Source organism: Vanacampus margaritifer, chromosome 1, assembly GCF_051991255.1.
Source record: "Vanacampus margaritifer isolate UIUO_Vmar chromosome 1, RoL_Vmar_1.0, whole genome shotgun sequence".
Taxonomy (NCBI): Eukaryota; Metazoa; Chordata; class Actinopteri; order Syngnathiformes; family Syngnathidae; genus Vanacampus; species Vanacampus margaritifer.
This window is the reverse complement of record NC_135432.1, coordinates 50,826,071-50,851,821: the sequence shown is the minus strand read 5'-3', so window position 1 is coordinate 50,851,821 and position 25,751 is coordinate 50,826,071. Positions and strand designations below refer to the sequence as shown.

General features: G+C 39.1%; 1 protein-coding gene across 2 annotated transcripts in view; it reads left to right on the top strand.

The window, feature by feature from the left end:
- The first annotated feature begins 1,091 nt into the window (after positions 1-1,091).
- Positions 1,092-25,751, top strand: part of alk (ALK receptor tyrosine kinase) — a 379,915-nt gene continuing 355,255 nt past the window's right edge. For both annotated transcript variants that reach the window (XM_077579089.1, XM_077579020.1), the window contains exon 1: positions 1,092-2,482. In XM_077579089.1, coding sequence (XP_077435215.1) covers positions 1,753-2,482 — 730 coding nt within the window. In that variant the 5' untranslated portion in view covers positions 1,092-1,752. The remainder of the gene's footprint in view (positions 2,483-25,751) is intronic.

Below are 25,751 nucleotides of genomic sequence, written 5' to 3'. Positions count from 1 at the left end.
CCCACACTTTGACATCAACAATGCTCCCACACAAACTGGACAAAGACAACAGACTAAATACACTAACACTAATGAGACACACCTGGGGAACACAATAGGCTGAGGGCACTGATTGGTTACACACACTGGGAAGGGAAGAAGCACACAGGTGGACGTGATCAGACATAATGAGACAAGGGGAGAGACTAGGTTACACCAACCACAGACAAAAACGACAAGAACACCCAAAACTAAACAAAAACCCAACCACACAGAACCAAAACATGACAGTGTGTGCTTCAAAAATGAAACCAAGGACAAGTGTAACATGTTAAGTCTTGATTGGAATTCAGAACCCTTTTTCTTTGAAATAGTAGTGCCCGCCAGTGCAGTTCTACTTTAACACACTGTGTTTTGCAGTAAATTACAGTGCATCACCATATTGCTATTTATAATGGTCATTTTCCTTCCTTTTTTTTGTACATTTCACTTTGACATTTGCCACATTAGAGAACTCAAATAAATCCAGATATTTATGCTCCCCTCTTCCCTCTCTGGACTAATTACATTGTAGTCATTCTATAATTCCTCAGTCCTCTCATTTAGTTTTCCTTTTCTCCCACATATGTTCCTATAGTAGCTAAGGCTCTAATTAGATACCAAAAATTAAGTAATTAGGTGTTAATGGATTGTTCTGTGAAAATGAAGAGTGAGCATTAAAATTGCTACGTGTGCTAATGCCATCTAGTGGCTGCTGAGAGAAAGAGAGAGCGAGAGAGTGAAAGAGAGAGAGAGGAGAGAGAGAGAGAGAGAGAGAGAAAGAGAGAGAGAACGAGAGAGAGAGAAGCTGTCATGTTTTCCTCTTCACCCCAAACATAACTAAGCCCTCTATTATCAATTAATAAAGACAGACACTGATAGGGCACACACAGGCCAATAAATAGCCCCCTTGCTAAGTTATTTGAGTAGCGCATATGGGAAAGTCAGTCGCACCTGAGTAAATCGTCGGTGATCCCCGGGAGACCAACCCTAAACATTTGTCTGCTCACGTCCTCTATGCCATTTTTCACTTCAATAAATCCACACGTTACGCGAAGGCTGCACCGTTGGATGACGTCGACCTGAACCACTTTTGACTGACTGCTGTGTGGGAGTCGTGCACAGAAATAACGTCTCACAATGACGTCAAATGGATGTGTGAATTACTTCCCTGCGTGTATTATAGCGTGTATAGCGGACGCGACTTGGAGCTTGCATCTCTTCTGAGCAGCTGCGCACTCAAATGAAAAAAAGAGAGAAGACAATTCAGCAGCGTCCATTTCCCAAGTTTGCGGACGTTCAGCATATTTAAACTCATTGTGTGGATGTGTGTGCGCGCGTGTGTTTTCTCCCTAAAGAGAAGAGAGTGGCTGCTGACAGAGACCACTTGTACGCAACTGTGCCAGGAGACAGGGAGTCTTTGAGGGCTTCTGGAGCGGACCAGACCGGCATATCAATTAGCGACCAGTGGAGAGACTAGTTGGGTCCAAGCATCGAATAAACCACAAGGAAGACAGCGAGGGTGATGGCTAAAGGGAGGGCAGCAGAATAAAAATCTTCTCTCGTCTCGTCGAGCCACGTGTGCGCGCGGCCACAAAAAAAAAAAGACGCAGGAGCTCCTTTCGCACTTGCTGGCTTTGCGTTGCGCATATGTGACAGCCGCAGCGGAGGAAGCGGTGAACGGTGGGATTAGACACTGCTTCTTCCCGGCTGAGGACTTGACTCGCTTCAACAATGAACACGAGCTTCTTGGTTCTGGTTGTTTGTTCTGCGGTATTTTTCGCCGGGCTGCAGTGCACCGCGCCAGCGGCGACAGACGCCTCCGCGGCCGTCTCCGGTAATACGAGCGGCAGCGGGGAAAACGGGGCTAAAAGAGACTTAAATCAAACCATAAACTCCCGGTTGAAGAGGAAAACCCTGGCTGTGGATTTTGCGGTTCCCTCTTTGCTGCGCGCCTACCTGGCGGAGTTTGTTAAGAGACCCCTAAACGGAGATTGCCAGACTTTTAGAGGATGTTACACAGTGAGTGCAAACTTAAAAATGCACTGCATACCTTTACAGAAAACCATATCGACTTTTGTCGACCAAAGGTCCCCAGCATCTGCAAGAAGTAACACATCTGTTGACGGACAGCTTCCTTTCTTTTCCAAGCGGCCGCTGTCCAAAGTTCTGAAATTAGGTCTGACTAAAGCCAGTCGCAAATCAAATCAAGTGGTGGTGGAAATAGGAGAGGATATCATCAGGACGGGATGCGGCGGCTTGTCTGTGTACGAGGAGGCGCCCGTGCTCACCCTGGAAATGGACCTCACAACTATTTTGGAGTGGTGGCTTGGCGCAGATGGAGGCCGACTGAGGGTCCGGCTCATGCCCGAGAAAAAGGCGCAGGTGCCCGGGATCGAGGACCGCTACACTGCGGCGATACGAGCAGCGGACCCCCGCCTCTTTCTCCAGATTTTCTCCAGGGGTGAGTCCTCACATCCCCACTCTCTCTATGCCACTTCTCACCATCCCTTATCTCCTTAAAAGTATATTTTCTGCCCTTCAAAATATGAGCTGTACATGTTGCTATGCATGTATTGACGTTAGCATTCAGAGGAAGTTGTTGTCTGATCATATCACTGCAAGAGGTTGTGCTTGTGTGTTTGGAAGAAATAACAGTCAATAGCTGATCTGATTGAGCTTGATTCCCTCATGCTCCTGCTTCATTACTGATGCCAACAGCAGCACTTAAAGATGAAGTGCATATTGATTTAATTCGCAGTCTTGTATATTTGTTATCGCGGGCCTCCATTGTGTCTTATCTGATTATTTGACACAGAGACGGAATGAGGTTTTTTTCCCTTTTAAATGATAACATGGATCCTTCATGTGTGTTGATTTAAGTCATAGCAGTCCCTGCAGGGCCTCTTGGTCTCTCTCCCTTCTGGAGTCTCTTTGCCACCCACTTTGGGGAAAAAAAGGTTGAAATGAAGGTAAAGGGCATTTTTCTGATTAGGCCCAAATGAAGTCTTTATCTCCAAGAATGCTTTTGCACTCAATACTCCAGGGTTTTTCCTACTCTCTTCTGAGAATCAGCACAGTCAGTGTAATTGCTTAATCGCTTTGATGAGGGAGGCTGTCCTAGAAAAATGCAATGAAACCCATCAGACAAAAGCAAAGACGAGCCTAGCTTGAGCTCGTTTGGATGGAAGCGTGCATATGTATAATATGCGTATGCACCACCCACTGATGATGGCAATACTGTACAGTCCACAAAAGTAAGACCTCGTGGCATTTTAATTGGTGTTTGCTTTGTGGTTTTGCTGTTTGTGATGATAAGAAATGAAATTCATCAAAAAATGAAAAACATATGCAAAACATAAGCAACTTAACTGTGCTACTGCCGTGGCACCCAAGAGACATTCTAACCCACACAAATGATAATGTTAGCAAGGAAAAAATAGATTTTTTTATATTCATCTTTTTAAGGTCATGCTTTTAATTATCAGCACCTCAGCATAGCCCTGAAATGTCAAACTGATCTGCTGCTTGGCAGCCCAGTAATCACATGACACCAATTGCACTTCAGGCTGTTGACCTGTGGAACTGACAAAATATGAAGTAGGGATCAGGTCAACTTCACTTCATAAAAGAAGAGGTTTGCATTACAAAGGTTAACAAAAGTGGGTATATGGAACATGCACATCACTACACACATATGTGTCATTCACTCGGGTGAACGCACAATAACACTTGACATGTCATCGAGGTTGCAATGCAGTCATTTGACAACACTAATGTGACTAATCCATTATTGCCTTATTAGCCCTCCAAACAAATTAATATGGCTACTTACTGTGCTTGGTGTATGCCACATACTAGAATACCAGAATAGAATAGAACATAACTCTTTCTTATATAGCGCATGTACATGGATGGGCGATTACTGATATCGGGTATTGCTATCAGGCCGATACATGGCCTTATTTTAAGGTATTGATACTTGTCATGAAGGCCGATACCAGTATCTGCCGCCTTCTTGTGGCCATTTATTGATCAAGAATTATAAATAAGAAAAAATGTAAAATTGCCATTAATTTCATGCAATTTTAAGAAAAAAAAATATATTGGGATACATATGTCTTTTAAAACAAAAAACTAGAATTTCTGTCATTGTTTTTTTCTGCGGGGGCGGGGGGTTATGTATTAAAAGTGCTAGCGGTATCAATACTTAGTATCATTATCAGTGATTACTCAAGAGTTGAGTACTCGTACTGGTATAAAGTGGCATTGAACATTTCTAGTTATTATTATGCTAATTTTAAATATTTTACACTGATAGTAGTGATGGACAAACGAAGCTATTTAGCTATATACGAACTATTTTTTGACTCCTCGAGATGCTACTCTTGGTTTAAAAATGTAATGGAAATTTAGTAAATGTCCATTCCACGAGCCTTTATCTTTAAACCAAGATCATCATCTAGAGGAGCAAAAAATATCGCAAGTGCTTCATGAAGTTTCATTTTCCCATCACCACCTGATAGTGTAGTGGTTCAGTCACCTGACTTGTGATAGGCTGTTGGCAAACCCGAACAGTAGTGTGTTGGACAAATGAAGCTTCATGAAGCACTTACGATTTTTTTCCCAACTCTCCGAATTGACACTCTTGGTTTAAAGATGCAGTAAAAACGTAATCAGTTTCCTTTGAACTAGCCTTTATCTTTAAAGCAAGAGCACCATCTAGAGGAGTAAACAATCATCACAAGTGTTTCAAGAAGCTTAATTTTCCCATCACTGTTCGGCGAAGAGGATTAGCAGCAGTATGTAACTTGGCTGGATACTAATTTGAAGGCAAAACGTGTTTTTGATCATTGCTGTATGCTTGATATGGTTTATATTGTACTGCATGTACCACAACGAATACCAGATAAAAACATGAAGTCATGAAGGCAAAGTGAGATGTCAATTTGTTGTTGTCCACAAACAGTGCTGTATCATTAGTCTGTGATAGTTTGGGGCCTTTCTCAGAAACAACTTTGGTGCTTTCTCTAATGACTAGTCATAATCTTGTCTGCAGCAGGATTCGAATCTTGACCCTTGTCATACTTTGCGAACAGAGCTACTTATTGGACAGAACATTAAGCACACCTGCAAGAAGGTCCAATGCAATAGCTGTATCAATCATACTGTATTTTCAACTCGTATTAGTGTTCAGTTTTTAGTCATTGAGCAACTCACAAGATGAGCCCATGTAGAAGAGCGGGTGCCATTTTTCTCCTCCTTACAGATGCCACAACCTAGCATAACTCAATCCAAAGATATGTTTGTTTTGCCATGTACAAAAAAATAAATATCCCCCTGATTGGTTGATTGAGTTTGACATTTCACTGCTTAATGTGCATGCTTGTTTCCCTCAGCCTCAAGTAAAATACTAGCTATTAGCGTTGGAATAAATGGCTGTTATGGCACCCTGAATAATTTGACAAGCATGCAAACATGCCTGCAGGAATCAATGCATGAAACACTGCTTGGATGAATTTATTACTTACTTGGGCAGTGGGCCTTCAGGGGGAAATTATTACTGTGAGTTGTTTGTACAAGAGTAAGCGTTTGAAACCATGCGAAGGTGCGATCAAGTTGACCTCTACTTTTGTAGCCTCTGTTATAGTTACTAAGTGGTGCCTTCATAGCTTTTAAAACAATAACCAACACACTGTAACACAAAGGGCATCCCAGTTTTGTTAATATGCACATTCCTACCCTCAAGTGAAAATCTGCTGCCAACACGCTTGTAAGAAAAACGGCACATTTGTAGGCTTTTTTCCGCCCTATTGCCGCAAAACAAATACACACTCGTGTGATCTCATCAGATCCTCACGCTAGCTTCCTGTGAGAGGCCTTAAACACAATCCAACGGTTCCACCAAACAATCTGAATCACAACCTTCCAAACAGGACATTGACATTTCATGCAGCACAACACAGTTATCATGTATTCATTCATTCCACAGCAATCAATGCTTGTGTGTTATCAGACAGAAAATGATTACAATCATAATAACCTTATCAGATTACTGCTCAATGCTGCCAGATCCCTTGCAGCAACGGTTTAGAATCAGGAGAGAGGAACATTCGTTTTTGTTTGTTTATCATCTCCAAAACTGCACCTGCCTTCACATAACACATAATTGTTAACATAGTCAGAGCAGAAATACGGCTGAGTTTATTGATGCTATCGTTATGAACAGAAGTCTGGTGTTGAAGTCTTAGACATGATCATGTAGCACATAATATATTGGCCTGCTTCTTTAGACGCACATGCCAACATGGTGATTAGGACCTATGGGAATTTTTTTTAACATGAACATCATGCAAATCAACTTGTGATTGTGATTGGTTAGCTAAATTGATTGATTGGCTAGCTCCAAATTATGTGTTTTTATTGGTTTAGACAAGCAAATGTGTCATGTCCACTGCAATCATCGATGAGTCCGAAGAAGGAAAATGCTAATTGGCATATACAGGTTTTTCTTTACAATTATCAGTCTATCAACCGAACATCCCTACTGAAAATGCATATAAAAAGCATTAGATTGGTGGGGATGTCTCCTTTCACCTGTGATTTGCACTGAGACCCAAAGGAAAAGTGACATGACATTGCAAGGAGATAGGTTGAACTTGTAATCAATGAGGCCACTGACATTAAAAGCTTGTATCAATCAGATGTTAATGGGAAAATCAATAGGGAGTCAGAATGACAAGACCCTTTATTATTAATGCATCGCTATGATCAATCGACTCTGCAGTATAGTGTGACATGCCACTAGGACCCGGGGAGGCTACACCTAGCAACTCACACAGATCATCAAGTATACAGTACGCAGAGCAGTGTTACGTCTTAACTGGGATTACATTATTAAACATAAATTACGGAGTGGTTGAAGACTGAGGCTAGATTAAATATTTAAAATTATTCAAAGAATGATATGTTAACACCCACTGGCCACGACATTTGCTACATCTGCTGAATCTAATGATATCCAATTGGTTTTAGCTAGCTTATTTCAGCTATCTTATTACTGCACTATGTAATACTATTCTATTATTGCAAGGGACATTTCAAATTATGACTTGTTTGGCAGTGTAGACAGTGAACATATTAACTAGCAATATTACCTTATTTTAGCTACCTTATAACTGCACTATGTAATACTATTCTTAGTCTCGCTTTTGAGACTTGAGTCCTGTGTCCCAGCGTATTTCGCAAACCTCATTGTTTTGTCCCGCTATTACCCAGATCCCGTCCCAGCATCCCGTTTTTGCCATGTGTATGTCATGCACACAGTTGTCATAGCGATTAATATGATAAACCAATTAAAAGGGAATTTAACTGTTAAATTCCTTCCTATTCCAAATTCACATTTGCGTTCTCATTCACATCCACATCTACGGACTTACGTAGCAGGCCAGACCAGAACTTGAACTACTTCCTGTTTTTGCATCTAAAAATCATGGGAAATGTAGTCCTACTGCTACTATCCACTGTGGTCGCCATGCAGTTGGTGGTCAGACAACGCAAGCTGAGCTTTCTAGCGGTATATTTCAATGTTGAAATGCGTGACCAGCGCGAGGTAAACAGCACAGCCAGCTTCCAGTAGCTGTCGGGACCAAGCAAAAGAGGTGCATTAGCTTGTTTAGCGCCGTTGAACAGTCAACCAAGATAGCATTTAGCATGAGCAATTCACGTGCATGTGGGCTGTCTTTCGCACCTCACCAAACCCTAACCCACACCAATTTATTGTATATTATATAGCGTCCCACTTTTTAATTTTGAAAATCTGGCCACCCTCACTATTCTACCATTAGCATGAGCAATTCACGTGCATGTGGGCTGTCTTTCGCACCTCACCAAACCCTAACCCACACCAATTTATTGTATATTACTGTATATAGCGTCCCACTTTTTAATTTTAAAAATCTGGCCACCCTCACTATTCTACCATTATTATTAACATTTAAAATTACAACCTGTATGACAATGGGTGGGTTTTCATCCACCTATTTTTATTCAAATTTTCAAGAATTGCGAAATAGAAACTGAATAGAAACGCGAGAGGGTGGTTTTTGAACTGTATCGAAAAAAGGAAAATGCACATTTTGGCGATGGAAACAGGTTTTGCGAATAAGCGACTACAAAACCGCATATACGTCGCACGTTTTGACCGATACTACGTCACACGCACGTTTGTAGTCACAATAAATGGCGGATGAGGAAGTAAGATATGTTTGAGGAGACAAAGAAACATTCTTTTATAATTAATTAAAGAAAAAAAAACATTAATGCAATTTTAGATGGCTTATATGGTGCATATTCGCAAAAGAAAAGCGGATGGAAACTGGCATAAATCGCATGTCCGTTTTGTGCATTTTCACAAAATTAGCATAATAAATATTTCGAAACATTTGGATGGAAACCTGACTAGTGTAAACATGAGAATATTACCTTTGAAAATTCAAAATATTTATTGCAGTTATTGAATTTGACCTTATCTTAGAATGTACAGATATATCGTACTACCACAATATATTGTCGTCGTCATGACACGATGATATTAAAAGCAGCACATATGTTAAAAAAGTCGAGTTGATTTCCATTTGTGTAGTTCTAGCAACCTCTGGGGGCTATTTTTTTTTTTTTTTAGCACAGTTTAATTTTCACAAGGCATGTTTTGGCCCTTATAATGGTCAGATGAAGTGGATATCGTTACATATATATATATATATATATATATATATATATATATATTTATAATATTTGTATAATATTTTTCATTGCTGTAATGTACAAAATCACAATATTGTGTATGTGTTTATTTAGTATGAGCTTCTTTTTTTTTTTTACAATATTGTGATCTTTTTTTATAAAAAACAACCTCCCCACAATATTGTGATTGGTATCGTATCGTGATGTTTGGATATCGTTCCATCCGTAGTTGTACATTTTTCGGTGTATATAAGTCTGTCCTTGAGAATAAGGCGACATGCACTGCATCAACATTATAAACATAATTTCACCATTTTGGCACACTTGGCTCCTTTACGGAGCTTACTCACCAGTGTGTTTTACTGCCGCATGTCAATGCTTTATTCACATGGAGACCCGCATGACAAAGGTTTCAAACATGGCACATTGTGATGCTCCAGTTTTCAGGAAACATTACCTTGAAGGCAATTACTGTTAGCATGGCATATGGACAGTTCTTGAAAAACATTGCAATGTGATGTCCCACTTTAAACCTGCTAAAAACATATCACAGCGCTGTATTGTGATTTGACTCAAAAAGAAAATCTAATTCCATTATTCTGGAGTTTACGCAAAAAGTCCAAATGTGTGCCACCTATATGATCTTGCTTTAATGTATTTTAGGATATTGAGCATCCTGATTGATGTTCAAGCCCATACACTATCTGTGCTTTGCAAATTCACTGAACTCAAGGTGACTTTGGCTGTGAATTCCCTTTTCACTTCTTATTCAGCACTGTCTTCGCCTACTCTTCACCTGATGTTTTAGCTATTTATATATGCCTGCAAGCTGCCTGTTTGATTAATGGTGATGCTTTTAAGAAGCCTCGTGCCCAAGTAATGCTTAAGGCTTGCTATGAAGACATGCTGTACATGAATGGTTCCCTCTGATGTTCCACTTCCATAATGAGAGAAGTGAACAAGTCTGGAAGTTCCTTTTATTTATTTATTTATTTATTTATTTATTTATTTCTACCGGGGCTTTAGGTCCTTAAATTATTCTTCATTTACATGTACTTACTTAGCACATTTACAGTACAGTACAGTAAAGGTGGTAATATCAACAAGCAGCAAAGGTATGTGAGTGTTTGTGAACGTAACAAAGGTTGGTTTTTCGTCAGTGTTCTTCAAAGGTTACAAACGGTTGCGAAGACGTTCACAAACAGTTTTAATGAATAAAATAATTAAAATGTTTAAAAGTATGATAGAGTGATGAAAAACAAACGAACAAAACAAAAGGTAAATCAAGAAGAAATCAAATCAATGTAATTCTTAAAGTGACAAGCTTGCATGGTGTGCATTCTATGCAATGTAGTTAAATGACCTCATGGTGCATTGGGGATAATATAGCTTCTGTACTGATGTGTTGGATGTCCTCCAATTCTGGGAGGAGTTTTAGAACCATATGGTTTGTGGAAGGTATTCTCTCCATATTTTTTTTCAGCAGGACAGAAACAGCAGCCTGCTTCTGAAATGCTCCTCTGATTACTGTGTCAAGTTGCTGGTGGATGAACAGCAGTTTATTGGACAATAAAGTTCATTTCAAAGTGGAATTATGGCAAACCTCTTACTTGATTGCTGGGCATGAATGCACCACATCCTAATGAATCACTTGGAATCCTTTTGCTTGGGCCACGTTTGTTCATTTGCCTTTCGGAGTCAGAGAAGTGGTGTTTCGTCATGTTTTAACAATTACATTATGCAAAAGAAGATCAGACAGGGACATAATGCAGAGTGAAGTGAAATATATATACATAAACAGCCAATTATAGTAAATATTAATAGACCCTATAATTGGACTTCATTGAATGGCTTTAAATCTCAATAGGATTATTGTTGCTTGCATGTATAGTATAGGCCTATTTAGTGGTATACTGTGTTGTGTGCCATTTCATTTTTAGAATTAAATTACTAATACATACAGTGTATTAGTAATATGCTTTTATCATTTATTTTTAACATGCATTGATAAAAAAGCAATCCCGGGTTGACTTGTACGTACTGCCTTTATTGACAAAAGGAAGAATTGAAAAGAGGAGAGAGAAAATATATCATAAAGGTACGTATAGTAGAAGACATAAAATAGTGCATTTTACTGTATGTGATTTTTTTTATAGTGTTATATTTTCTCAAGTCAATGGCAGTAAATTGAGTGTGTGTGTTTTATATATATCTATGAATAGTTTTGCGTTGGTTCTGGTCACACCAGTTGGTGTGGCCTGCGGTGATTGGGATGTAAAATTATGATGTAATTTTTTCACTTTGAATGATTTGTTAATACGTTACACATGCCATTGCCAGATACTTAAACTTTGTTGATCATGGTTTGTTTTGAGAAGAAAAAAAAATCAATGAATGCGAAGACGAAATGGAAATTTAAAGGGACAATAAACAGGAAGGATACGAGGGCACCTGTGCTCTTTGTAATGCAATGAGGCACAGCCAGTGAGCTTTTCTCTTAGTCAGTCCCTCTTGGGTTTTCCACATCATTTGCCAAACTCACATTTATTTGCTAAATTGAGCCAGGTCCTGTAATGCTTCCTACAGCCCACAAACGTCAATTGAAGCAGAGTGTGAACGAAAGCCATAACATTCACCTGGAGTAAGAAAGAAATGACCAAATGCCTCAACTGCCTGACACCAAAGCGCGGCTGCCATAGCAGAGCAGCCTGAGAGCTTTCAAGCCTCATCCCCAGCTCCCTTTATGATCTGTAATGGGATTGTTAAAGAGCGCCAGCAGCATCTTCATCACAGAACAAAAGCCTCTTTAATTGGATTTAATTCGTCATGAAAGGTCGGGCAGGAGCCGTGTTTGACTGAACCTGCGCATCCCTTGAAGCTTTCACGCACACCGTATACTCAAAGCCTGCGGATGATCGGACCTCATATCGCCCATTTTATTCCTGTGGGAGATGGCACACAAATCAATAAAAAAAAAAAAAAAACAGTGCAGAAGTGCCACCTGAGACGCAGTTTGTGGCTTATGGTCACACAAAACTCCGCATGCTTGATGGCTCAAGGGATGGGAGCTCAACTTTTTTTTTAGACATGAAAACCATCTAATCCAGGCAAACCAAAATATTGTTTTTTGTAATAGAACTAATATTATGGAGTTATAACTCAACAGAAAATATGAAGTGCTCCACTGCTGTTAAATGTCAACTTTCATTTGAAAAGACCTCTACAATACAGAGAGAGCTTTTTCATCTTGTTATGGCATGAAGAAGCTGTTCTACAAAGTACCCTAAATCTAATGTAAGGCTGAATTTCAAGGACTTGGACACATTTAGAGATGAGTCAGTTGATCTCAGCCCATTCTGCGTTTATGTGGGTGTTGTTCTAGATCAGTGGTTCCTAACCTTGTTGGAGGTACTGAACCCCACCAGTTTCCTATACACATTCATCGAACCTTTCTTTATTGAATTTGATTTTGACATAGGTATATGGTTTACAGGTGAACAAAATGAACAGGGGGAGCCTTTTCATTGAATATGGCTCTCTTCACTTTGACTCTAGAAAGTGTTGTGTTCTTGTATTCCCCATCTCCATGCATCTTAAAGTGAAAGTCAACCTGAAACATTTCTTGACAATAATATGTTCTATGCGACGTCACTAGTCTAAACAGGACATTCTGATTAGTATTACATTTGTGGAATATGAGTTATGAAGCAAAATCCAGCCATTTTTATCCATCTCAGGGGGCAGCCATTTTGCCACTTGCTGTCGACTGAAGATGACATCACAGTTGCTCACAGCTCACCTGTTTTCTGAAGCTGAGCTATGACTGGTTGTTACCTGAGACCTGAGCAACATTGATGTCATCTTCAGTCAGTGGCAAAATGGCCGCTTCTTGAGATGGATAAATTAGGCTGGATTTTACTGCTTAAATCATATTCCATGAACACAATATCAACCAGAATACCATAATTAGACTAGTGGGGCTGCATAGTATATGTATATACTATATAAATAGATGTATATGTAAAAAAAATAATTTAAAAAATGGGTTAACTTCCCCTTTAAGGATGTATTCCTTTAGTTATGCTATAGCTAGTTGTGCTGGACTAGAATTGCTCTACTTGGCATTGCAAATCATGCAGTTAGGACGCAGACTCTCATCACTCAGTTTTATATTCATAGAGCACTTAAAAACAACCACCACTGGTTTCTTAAGATGGAGCCCAGCAGCATCAGACACAATGAAAGCAGCAGAGGTCCCAGAAGTGAACCCTGTGGAACACCATGTTCCATTACACATGTGAATTCACATTGCACATATTCATCCGACCAACAGTTAGTGTGAAGGGATTACATCATTACTTACAGTAATAAAGAAATCATACAATGTACCATCACAACAGTTAAAAAGCGACTTCTGTCCGCATCAAATTCCCTGCAGCACAGATAGGCCAATTAAGTTGGGTGTGTTTTGACCTCCGCTGAACCCCTGAGACTGACTCACCGCTCCCCAGGGGTGCGATCGAACCCAGGTTAAGAACCACTGTTCTAGATCTACGGTATTCTCACTAAATATGTTCTAACTGAACAAAGATACTGCAATATGCGTTGTTGCAGTTGATTTGTGCTTTCCAAGAACACTTTCTACATCATATTTGAGTATATTTATGGCTAGCGATTTCTGTTGTAATTCTTCCTAAAAATGTTTGACCTTGCTTAGTGCACTGGTACCCAGTTTTACTGGAAAAGAAAAGGGTCTTCTTCAAACTCTAGTTTGTAAGCACAGGTAGGAACTACTTGCGGACCGAGGTTGCCTGTCGTGTGTCCGACAATTTTGGCGGGACAGCTGCAAACTTCACTGACAAGCCCAGAACAAAGAATAACAGAGTAATCCAATCAAACTATTTATATATCACTTTTCATACATAAAAAGGTGTGCAATTAAAACATCAGGGCACAACATAAAAATAAATACAAAATTAACAACAACAACATAAACAACATAAATAAATAAATATACCAGTATTGGCCACCCTCTTATGCCCATTTTATGATCACGAACTGGGAATTAGAAGAATAAAAATATTTGCCATTAATTTCATGCAACTCCAAGGAAAAAAATGCTGTAGAGTATTTCTTTAAATTTATATTTTATTTATTGTGGGTGGAAAATGTTATGTATCAAAAGTCCTAGTGTGTATTGCGACTACTCAAGAGTTGAGAACTTGTATTAGGTCTGAAAAACAACCCTAGTCTCATGTTTGTGTATATTATTGACAAAGGATTGGTTATTCAACAGAAGAAGAGGTCATAGGGGTCAAATGTCAATTCTGTACATATTCATTCAGTCACATTATTCTCTATTTCACAGAGCAAGAGTATTATTTATTGACTGAAAGGCATTTACCCCCGAGATGCTTATAATGTTTTGTGCCAAAGGTCAGGCTTACAAAATTTGCACCTTGAAGCAATAAATAGAATCTTTCCACTGTTGTGCAAGACCTGACAAATTAGCATTTTAATTATTCCATTCTTTGAATGCCCTCAACTAGCCACACGTCTTTCACTGGTCTTTCACTTCATCGAGGGCTTTATTGGAACTAATACTTGACCTTCTAAACAGTAAAGTGTACATCTACTGATGCTTGTGATGGGAGCAAGAATTCCGTCTGCTTGGCTGCTGTGCCAATTTAACCAAAGTATGCTCACAAATATATGTTTTTTTTTTTTTTGAGAGCTCAGTATTGTTCATTCGGTAATTTTACCGTCATCATCATTGCTCTCTTTTAAAAAAATTTTTTTTTAAATTTTGTATGTGCATGAGAATGTGCATGTGCGTGTGTGTGTGTGTGTGTGTGTGTGTGCGTGCGTGTGAGTGTGTACTCATTAGTTCACCTAACACCTATTAAAAATCCCATACCGTTCACCTAAACCGAATACTTCAGAATCCAGCTAGAGTCGTGAGGTTGTCAGGAGACCTGAGGAAGGATCAAAGAAAAGAAAGGAAAGTGAAATCCAGCACCGACCTACTACCCACCGGGTTACCAACCAGAGTCTTTCACCAACCCCAGAAACATCTAAATTCCAACAAATTAGGGAGACCTCAAGAGACCAAAGGAGAGACTGAGGAAAGGAAGGAAGGATAGATGAAGCAGAGTAAGATCCACAGACATCAGTCTCCACCTATTCAACGACCAGGAAGAAGCAGATTGTGTTTGAATTTCGATAGATGCTGGTGTGGTGGATCTGGCATGCATGAAAACCTCTACCAAAGAGGGGAGCCGTCGACCCCGGCCAGGACAAAGCAAGCACAACCCCCCAGGGTCCCCAGGCCATGGCAGCACTGAGGGACAACCACCAGGCCCCGCAGGGGCCACCGGCCGGAGAGCAAACCCAGGAGCCAGGAGCGCCCCCTACCCCAACCCGGCCCGCGCCCCCAACCCAACGCAGCAGGACGGGGCACGGTTTGGGTTATTATTAATACATGCATAGTAATGTGAAAGTGATGACACCGGACTGTGTGAAATAACTATGTCATTATATGACCACCTACAGTATGTATGGGGTTGTATATAAAAATTACATCAGTCATCAAATCAAATGCAAACGGCTTAAAACATTTGTGTCTCCCCCTAAAATGAGATAAACATATTCCTACCACAGAAAAAGACCAGATGCTTCTCAAATGTTTTGAGTGTAATTTATTTAGCAGTGTGCTTCTACGAAGACTCTCTCCATCAGCTCATTCCTGCTGTCACAGTTGACATTATTATGAGCCTCAAATGTGCTGTGCATCTGTGTAACAATGTGCTCAGCTGGACATGTTTCCTTCCTCGTTTGGCAGACGATAGGGATGGCTGCAATACAAGTTGAATTGTTGTTCTCTTTTGCTGCTACTTATTTTTTTCATTTAAAGGGCCCATTAGTAGTTTGTCTCTTTTGAAAATTACTTTTAATACAGTAGCAGAACCTAAAAAAAGAGCAAGAACATTACCAATATTTAATAATTGCACTTAACGTCAGCGTTGTCATCAAAGGAAACATTCCGCTATCCTTCCACAAATTATGATAAAGGTATCAAAACAAAATGTCTCTGACATGCTTTGGTAAAAATTCCCCAATGATAATGAATTACACTACATTTATTAGGCTTGCTTAACTGCTCTGTTCATAGCAGCCTGTTTTCAGGAGGCTCACATGACAGCAGTTTTAAGATCACTGCATTGGCTCCCCGTTTGTTTCAGGATCCATTGTTTTTTTTTTAATGTCTTAACGGTCTTAGGCCATCATATATGCAGTAACTATACTTTGATCATAACAACCTGTGCGGGTCTTGAGGTCATCTGACACCAGCCTTTTAAGAATTACAACAAAAATGTACAGAGTGGCTGCATTCAGCCATTATTACGGTGTGCTGTGGCACGAGGATCAATATTGTTTGTGCTGTCAATGCCTCTGATACCACTGAAATCGATTATCTAACTTAAAAGTCAATACGCTTGATACTTCAGTCATTTGAGGCACCATATTTGCAGTATCCCAGCACAAAGGAAAGCATTATGGCTATTGATTATAAGACTTGCACGAGGACCACACCAAGAGCACAGCGATACAATCTGCACGCAGCAAAAGAAAGTTAATATTTTGCATGCAATGTTTGCAAAGTGGTTCCAAAATCTGTCTGCGGTGGATTTGGTGAACATGTTTATGTGCATTACTGTCTCTGCAGTTGTGTTTTTATTCATGTTTGCATGTCCACTAGGGAGCACTGGGGGGCTTCCATGCAGGCAACACAGCTAACAGAACTCATTGTTGTGAAGCAGTAACCAAAAGACTGCAGCTTGAAGTCACATTAGAAAGGAAGCATGAGGGAGGAACAAAAAAGAAAACATCAGCACATTTTGTTGTTTTTAGTTTAGCAGCAGCTGGACAACACCTTGTATTTCCTTTTTCCCTTCATGACATCCATAAAATGAATCCATAGCAATATCACAACTATTCAACTTCTCATGTTCAGCACAAAAACCTGAACATGATTTTTGGTATGATAAAAACATGTAGAATTATTGTTTTTTTTTATTTTTATTTTATTATTCACCCCAAATGAGGGATGGTGATTGACATAACATGTGGTGCTGATTTAGACTGATACAGAATTTAGTGAACTAGATGATACATACTTTAGTCATCCAGAAGGGAAATTAACAGTTCCAGTAGTCTCCTTAATGAAAACAACATTGCAACACAAGGCAAAGCAGCTATGCCCAAATACTAATAATATTAATGATATGAAAACATTTAAATATTACATTTTATATATTATTAGCCATCCATCCTGCTTTTCTGCCTATCCAGAATCAACAACCACCAAGCCCATAGAAGCCCAGACTTCCTTCTCTCCATTCACTTCGTTCAGTTCTTTTGGGTGATCCACGCCAGCTGAAAGACATACTTTATTTTTGTGCTCAGTGTAAGTCTAGTGCAGTGAGCTGTCTAAATCTGTGTGGGACAGTTTAGACCAAGTGTTGGTATTTTCATTTAAAAAAAAAATATATATATATATATATAGGTTTGCGGCTGTTGTGGGCATGAACAGAGCCGACATGATTCACTGTCAATTGAAACGGCTCCTCCATGCCCTTTAAACTCCCCAAACGAGAAGTGTACTTGACATGGCAGAAGAAGGAATTCATTTTCTGGAGCCTGGCATTTCAAAGCACAATAGTACCCCACACTCCAGCACCCTCCATTTTGGTACAGAGACACCTCCACCGAGTTGCTGATTTTTTTTAAATGTATTTTGTTAAATTTTTATTTCCCTTTTTGTAATTAGTATTATTTAATAATAAAAATGATTATTACTCCTATCATGTTTTTGTTATTTTCAATTTTACTATTTAATTTTTGGTATGGTGTGAATGTGTGCGTGAACATGTTCTTTGGATGGGGAATAGCACTTGACTATCGACAACCTTTGTTTTAATGGAGATATGTTTTGCTCTTGTTGCTAGCAACATGTCCAAAGACACATTTTTTTTTATGTCTCTTCCCTTTGTTTTACCCACCACATAAATGTAAAACATCTATAAAAAATATTTGACAAAAGAAACACGTCCACCAGAATAAGATGACGGCTCAGGGAGGGGGGACTATCTAAAGCTAAACTATCTACAAATATATAAATAGCTATACATTTTCCCCTTTTGTCATATTTAGTTTTTTAAATACAGAAATAAAATAAAAGCCACACTTATTGTGTAGTGGCAATAAGGTGCATGTTGATCAATGTGGAAGATGTTGACAGAGTTGAGGAAATTTGACATTTGCGCTTAACTCCCAAGGTGGAATTAAAACGCTGCATGGCATGAAGGAGGAAGGATTTCCTCCTGCATGGCATGGAGGAGGAAGGATTTCCTCAGTCTGTCAGTGGAGTAGGGCAGTGACAACAACCTGTCAATAAAGCTGTTCCTCTCTCTGGAAATGGTGCTGTGCTGTGGATGCTATGGATTGTGCATGATGGATGCAATACAGCACATAGATGTAGGACTTCATATAAGTGCAGCATGTCAGATTTGTGCATGTCACGCAATTTCCTATTAAATTGCTTGAAGATTTGACGGCTAAGCCCTAAACACTTTTTTTTCTGACAAAAAGTTGATGTGTTTAGCCATTTTCATGTTTTAGTTGCAATCGTTTAGGAGATAACACAACAAGGAAAAACACTCTTAAGTCCTTCACCTATTGCTTTACTGTATAGGGTGGAACAGTCTGAATGTATGATGTTTAATGTACCATGAAGTGGTGTCATGCACTTGTGGTGAGGGGATTTTAGGGTTAACAAAAGGGATAGTATGCAATCTTACTGTAATGCCACAAGCACACTGATAATTAAACACAGCCAAATCTCTCCCTTTCACCCGTCATTCAAAAGGAACGTTGGATTCAACTGCCTCCATGTACTCCAGATTCATGTTTTCACAGGGCCGAGTCACTGCCAGACAAGTATGAGCTGGCCCTGATCTATTGCCTAATAGGCAAGTCATTATAAAATGTTAGACTGCTGCACTATGCTAGACACGATGGCGAATGCAGCTGCCTTTAGGATGAAAAAGCAGAGACAGCCTAAAGGACAGATTATGTAAGAGTTACAAAATGAACTGGGACACTGTCATTTTTGTCTCCCCTTTATATTTCAGACTAGCAGACTTTGTAACTGTTATGTGATATTGATCAAGCTCTAACATATCACAGAGGGATAAAATGGAACAGAAGACAAGATTTGGCTTTGTCTTGGTAAAGTTTTCTCTACTTTTCCTTTTAATTTGCTCTTTAATAACATTGTTCATCATAAAATGATAAAACATGTTACTGGGTATTTGACAAGCAAACCTTTCGACTTAAAAGGTCCTGTTGTGTGTTGGATGTCGACAGACTGAATTCACTAATGGGTAATCTTAGGTAACAGTGCACTATTTAAATGCTGGACTTGATACAGTAATAATCTTGCTTGCAATATTGTATTTGTAGATATAGGCAGTGAAACTAATGTCACAAAACAAATGTATTTTCTTGAAGGACCATGGAATGTGAATTGCATTGGATTGCAATATCGTATATACTCCCCCCCCCCCCCATAATAGTAGTCATTTTCAAGGTGGACATATCAAAAAAAGAAAAGAAAATCTGGACAGCGTGACGATTAGTCGGACAACGCTTGTAGCTGGCTGGTTTACCAGGTAAAAGATTTATTCGCCACTTTCACTGCCAACAACTACTTTGCTAGCAAACGAGGATGGAGTTTGTACGATGTCAAGTTTGTATTCTTATGACATGCTATTAGATAACTATTTGCAAACTGTCATACTATAGTAAAAATATTTGGAGTTGAACGTTGTAATGGAGTCACTGATAAGGTGTAGTGGTACATCCGTTCAACTTCAGTTCTCACTCCGTGACGTTGTGAAATTGAGTGCGAATGGTTGCCCGATTGATCACAACTGAGTTTTCAGGGGGGTAAATTTTAGTGCTGACAATAATATTTTTACATACAGACTTATTATGTAAGTGCCAATGTTCAGCTCATTCATCGGTTCCTTTAAACCCCTTTCACACTGTCCATCAAAGCTAGATTTTCCCGGCTTGCTGTCCTGTGTTTGCTGACTTCCGGCATTGTATCAGAGGCATAAAAGAGGTTCAACACTGCCTACCTATATGTTACGGGATAGTGGGAGGGCCAAACTTGAGAACTCAAACTCACTGGCTACGCCTCTTTCGCTGTCCCAGACACAGCCGTTGGTGTCACCATACATCTAATTATCCACTGTAAATGCAACCCCCCCAAAAAAATACATCTGTTGTCACGGCAAGATCATGGGGTAATGCACCTTTCGCACAAAGTCAGCTGGGATAAACTCCAGCACCATTTCCCTGAACAGGATATGTGCTGTAAAGACTGTATGGATGTTTTAATGGACGTTGAACTGTTCATGTCACCACGCACTGTGACTACTGATTTGCCAGAATTACAAGTGAATCAGCATTTTGATCAGACAGCAGATTGAATGAAAGGGTTTTCTTTTTCTTTTGTGTGCGTGCTGAACAAGCTTTCTACCGATCCAAGTACGTTCACCTGATGGGGGGAGGGGAATTATTGTTTTTCTACGGATGCACCGAAATGAAAATGTTTGTCTGAAACCGAAAATGAAAAATGCTTGGCCGAAAACTGAAACGGCGAAAAAAAAATTATGGCAATTTTGACTATCATTGCATTTATTATAATTGATTACAATTATAATATTCTTATAAAATATTTATTTACTACTGGCATTTTAACAAAGCACAATATAAATTGAAATGTCCCCACTCGCAGACATGTTGGCTAATGGTACATTAAGCACTTTATAGTCAATGTAGTTTGCACAGGCAGGCACGAATGCGTGCGGCGGGACAAGGGGCTGCACACTCAAAATCGGCGCATTCACATATTCACCAACGTTTAAAAATAATTAAATACATTTGTTTGCACCAGTTAATCGTCTTTGGTAACGGACTGCAAAGTCTTGTACAGGTCTCTCGCCACCCGGAGATAGTGGTAAGTGTTTCCGTGTTTAAAACTGTTGATAGCAATAGTGCTAGCATTAGCTAAAGTATTTAACATGGCTACTGGGATGCCGGTGAAAAAGCGGAAGCGTTCGAGGGGCTCTTATGAAAAAAAAAAGGGGGTGAAGGCGCTGCAGGAGAAAGAGTGGCTCACCTGTACTGCAGTACACGTCTTTTTTTCAACACGCTTAAATGTTGTACACCAAGTCAGCTTTAGCTTTAAATGAAGAGCACCATCTAGGAGTAAAAAAAATATCATTCTTCATGAAGCTTCATTTTCCCATCACTAGTTGCCACACCAGACTTCTTCTTTTTTTTGCCTTTTGATACTTGCTTGAGTCTCACTCCTGCAAAGCTAAAACTTGTGGAGTTAGAGATGCAGTCAGCTTGCTGTATTGTTAGTCAATTTATCAAGACCATCCGCAGCTAGATGCTTCCCTTTCTATGCATTTTCTTGCCCTTTTCTTTGAACCACATTTCATGGCCTACCTGTTCAAAGTTAAACTGGTGTTGATCTTCAAATCTTCTTGTCATCATTGACGAGCAATAACATTAAGGCATTGCTTCTCTCTTTATTGTACTGCTGTCTATTTATCCATCTTACTTGACTAATGTCTGTCTACAATGTTCTGATGAGGCTGAGATACTCTTCATTGACCTCAACATACTGCATGGAAGTTAAGGGGAGGCTTTCTTTTAAGTTTTAAACCCTGTCTGCTGTTCCAAATAAATTTGTAACATAGTTCCACAAACAAATTTGAATCGTCCATTAAAACTAATGAACTTTTTTTTTATCCCATGATAGCCATCAAAGTGTCTGTAAAAACTTGATAATACAGTATGAAAGTGACAGGACAGAAATGATCCTTTCCATGGTGCATTGGGACAACAAAATGAAATTACATTCGTGTGTTTGGGTCGCTCATTTTAAGCACTCTCCATTTGTGACTGAGTGTCGTTTATCTTCAACAGCTCCAGTCGCTGCATTTGTATTGAACAGGAGTCAATCAAGCCAGCAGTGAATGCCAGCTGGCTGTTGAGACTATAAAAGCGAAAGAGGAATACAACAACAATGAATGAAAGCGAGAGGCCAATATAATGCGTGCCAGTGGAAACTGAACAGGACCCAGCTTTTACTCTGATTACACATCACATGGGAGGAAGCTATTAGTGATGGATTGCATTGGTTTTGTGGCATACTCGGTATGAGCCAGTGTAGAGATCTTTTGTTTTCTTGACAAACTTTTGACGTGAAAGAAACAGAGCTGGATACTTGGTAGATATAATCATTATTTTTTTTACAGAACTGCTCATTGTGCAATTGAAGCCATTGCATTTTACTGTTCTGTGAAATACAAGCTCTAATTTTAAAATGGAATATTGTGACTTAACTTAAAGCACTAGAAACTGCAACTACAAATTATGGAACTCTGAACGCAGCACATAGAGTAAATACAGTGATGTTACAGTATTAATAGACTTGCATACTTTGATTTGAAATGTTAAATGTTTAAAAAAATATTGGTTTTAATTGGATGTAATCTTGAAACAGACTCACACACACAAAAAGGAAATAATATTCTTACACATGACAAGGGAATATGACTGTCAAACAACGTTACTGTAGATACTAACAAAACTAATAAAATAAAATTAACAAAAAAAAAAAATTGTTAACGGAATAAACTAAAACTGAAAATTCAGCTTTTTAAGAAACAAAAACTAACTGAAACTAAATCAAACGTTTATTTTTTTTTCCTTTTTTTTTTTGGAGAGCTCAGTATTGTTCATTCGGTAATTTTACCGATTTGACATGTCATCATCATTGCTCTCCTTTTTTTTTGTATGTGGGTGATTATGTGTGTGTGTGTGTGTGTGTGCGTGCGTGTGAGTGTGTGTGTATTCATTAGTTCACCTAAAACCTATTAAAATCATACTTTTATAAATCTAACTATATTATAGCGAAAATCTCCATCATTTTCGGGTTTTTTTTTGTCAGTTAATATCATACATGAATGAGCTTTCGGGGTTCATTTTAAATGTATTTTCTGCAGTATTGCTGTACGCCCGTACCAAAGAAGGAAGGTCAAAAAGATCTTTGGAATTTGTAGTTAACTTATTACACAATCATCAATAACTTTTTTGTAATTATTTACTTCTTTTTTTTTTTTTTTACTTCAATTTAGCATTGTGTGAAGTACTACATATTTGCAATGGATACCGCATGTTTTACAGGCTAGACCTATGCATTTATCCTGCACACAGTGCACAGTGACCACGGAAAACACACAAGGGCCGTTAACGCCTTTTCAAGATTCAGAATGATTTTGGTTTTACTCTTTTAAAGGTCAAGCACACGAGCATAAGCATATGCCAAACACGAAAACAACATAAAAAAACAACAACTTTAGTTTCTGGTTTGAGGTTGTTGCTCAGTGGTTTGGTTTCTCCATGCTACATGTTTCTGTAAAACGCTCTAAAAATCAAAGTAAATCTTTTTGTTTATTTTAAGCTAGATGTTGCAAAAAAACAAAAGAGAAATGAAGGCATTCTCCAAAAGAATATATGATGATGGAAACATTATACATTTTTTAAAACACAATATCAATGTATACAATGATGACTTTTGTGAATTATTAATAAAACTACTATTGCACAAACATTTTATCTTGTATTTTAATGTATGTTGTCATTGGACAGCGATGGTATACTTTACCAGAGCATATTGAGTGCAAAATGAGAGACCATTGAATGGTTTTGAAGTGGTGTCCAGGGCAATACTGAATCTTTTATTGCATTTTATGTGCTGAATTGTAGCCTTCGTAGGATTTTAGCGTTCTGCTTCAATGTTTAAGTGTGAAAAATTGAAATATATTCTCCACCACTTTTCTTAACTTATTGATAGCTTTTATTTTTCTTTCCTATGAGCATCTTGCTTTGTGCAACATTGTCATGGAACACTCCCTGTGCTTTTTTTTCTCCTTTTTTTTGTCAAGGTGGACACATTTATTGAGTTTATACTCACAATCACAGGGTGTCTTTTACTTTGACACATCTCTTACGATCAAAAGGATCCTTTCACTGCAGTTTACTCGTCAATCAGTCACACAGATTACATTTACATAAGATCAGCGACCCACTAAATCCTCCTGCAATGTTTGTCACAGAGCACATTTTTTGCACATTTTCTTTTTTTTTTTAACCAAAGGAAAATTTGTTGGGTTTGTCTGGATTCATTTCAACGCCCTACTCATATGGATCTGTACAGTTAGATGGGTTTGTCACAGATTACAATCATTACAATAATTGTAATTGCTTTTAATCTGGCGGGTTGTTAGCTTTAAACTGACTCGTGGGTAAATTGTGATGCTTGCTGCTCATTCAAAAGAGGCTCATCTTCAAATCTAACTACTCCTGGTAGATACCACCTGGTTCATCCCTGCATATATGGCATGCTGTAACTCATCAGCTGGCCAAGACAATGAGGTTTCTGCCACTGACAGAAGTGCATTGATTGATTTTTCAGCACACATTCCCCCACACAGGTTGGCAAAAAATAAATAAAATCAAGAGTGGAGCGCAATCATCCCATGACACAGTGTTTGACATGTGCAGCTGGGGAGAGGTTCGCGCATTGATCCGCACATTGGCCCTCACCACAGGCACGCTCATTTGAATAATAAAGGGGAATATTTTGCGTGGAGTGCCTCAAGACCATCGGAAGAGTCAATACAAACCGCTGAAGAGTGAAGTGAGGGTAGAAATCCATTGGGAATCTTTGTAGGAAAGTCAGGGGCCGATGTGAATGACTAATGAGGGGAAGGGCAATGTGCAGAGATGAAGATTGGAAGGAAGGAAATAGGAAGTAATCAAGAACGAACTGGAGAGAAATGCTGTATTTCATCTTTTCTTTTTTGGCTAAATGGCATACTAATAAACGTATTCTAAAAGGTGCTTTGTGTGGTAAAAAAAATAATAAATGAAAATGGCATTGAAAATCATGCAGTTAGGACGCTGACTCCAATCACTCAACTACATTCATAGAGCAGTTTAAAACAACCACCGCTGTTTTGTTAAGATAGAACACAGGAGCAGCAGATGCAATGAAAACAAGCAGAGGCCCTATAATTGAACCCTGTGGAACACCATATGTTCCGTTACACATGTGAATTCATATTAAACATATTTGTCCAATCACTTTCGGGGTTTTTTTTGCTCGAAATAGCTAATATGAAAGGATTAAAATAATAAATAAATCAAAATTCCTCGCAGCACAGATAGGCCAAGCAATGTTGCGTGATCATCTTCAGCTAATGAAGCCCAAGTGAGATGTCTCATCACCAATCATATAGTCGGGTGTGTGTCTTGAACTCCGCCAAGACTGACTCACCAAACCCCTGGGGTTTGATCGAACCCAGGTTAGGAACCGCTGAGTTAGTTAATGCAAGGCTATGGATTGCACCCCGACTGGCTGGTGACCAGTTCAAGGTGTATCCCACCTCTCGCCCATCGGAAAGTGGATTAATGGAAGACTCTGGATTCTTCTTGACCACAGATTAATTAGCCACTGAACCAAAATGTTGTGAATGCATATTACAAATAACACCAATTGTGTCACATGAGTACTCTCAAGTGCATATACAGACTTTACTGCCGATACAGTATGTGGTGGATAAAAAACACAAAAGCCAGGTACGATTAGAAAACACTTTTTACCCCCTCTCCACTCATAAATTTGCTGGCCAATAAGACAAGCCTCTTATCACTAAAAGGTCATAAACCCACCCAAGGGAGACATTAAGCGTGTCCTCTCTCTCTCTCTCTCTCTCTCTCTCTCTCTCTCTCATCTCAATTCCGTAGCAAACACACATTCATTAATCAAGTTTAACTCA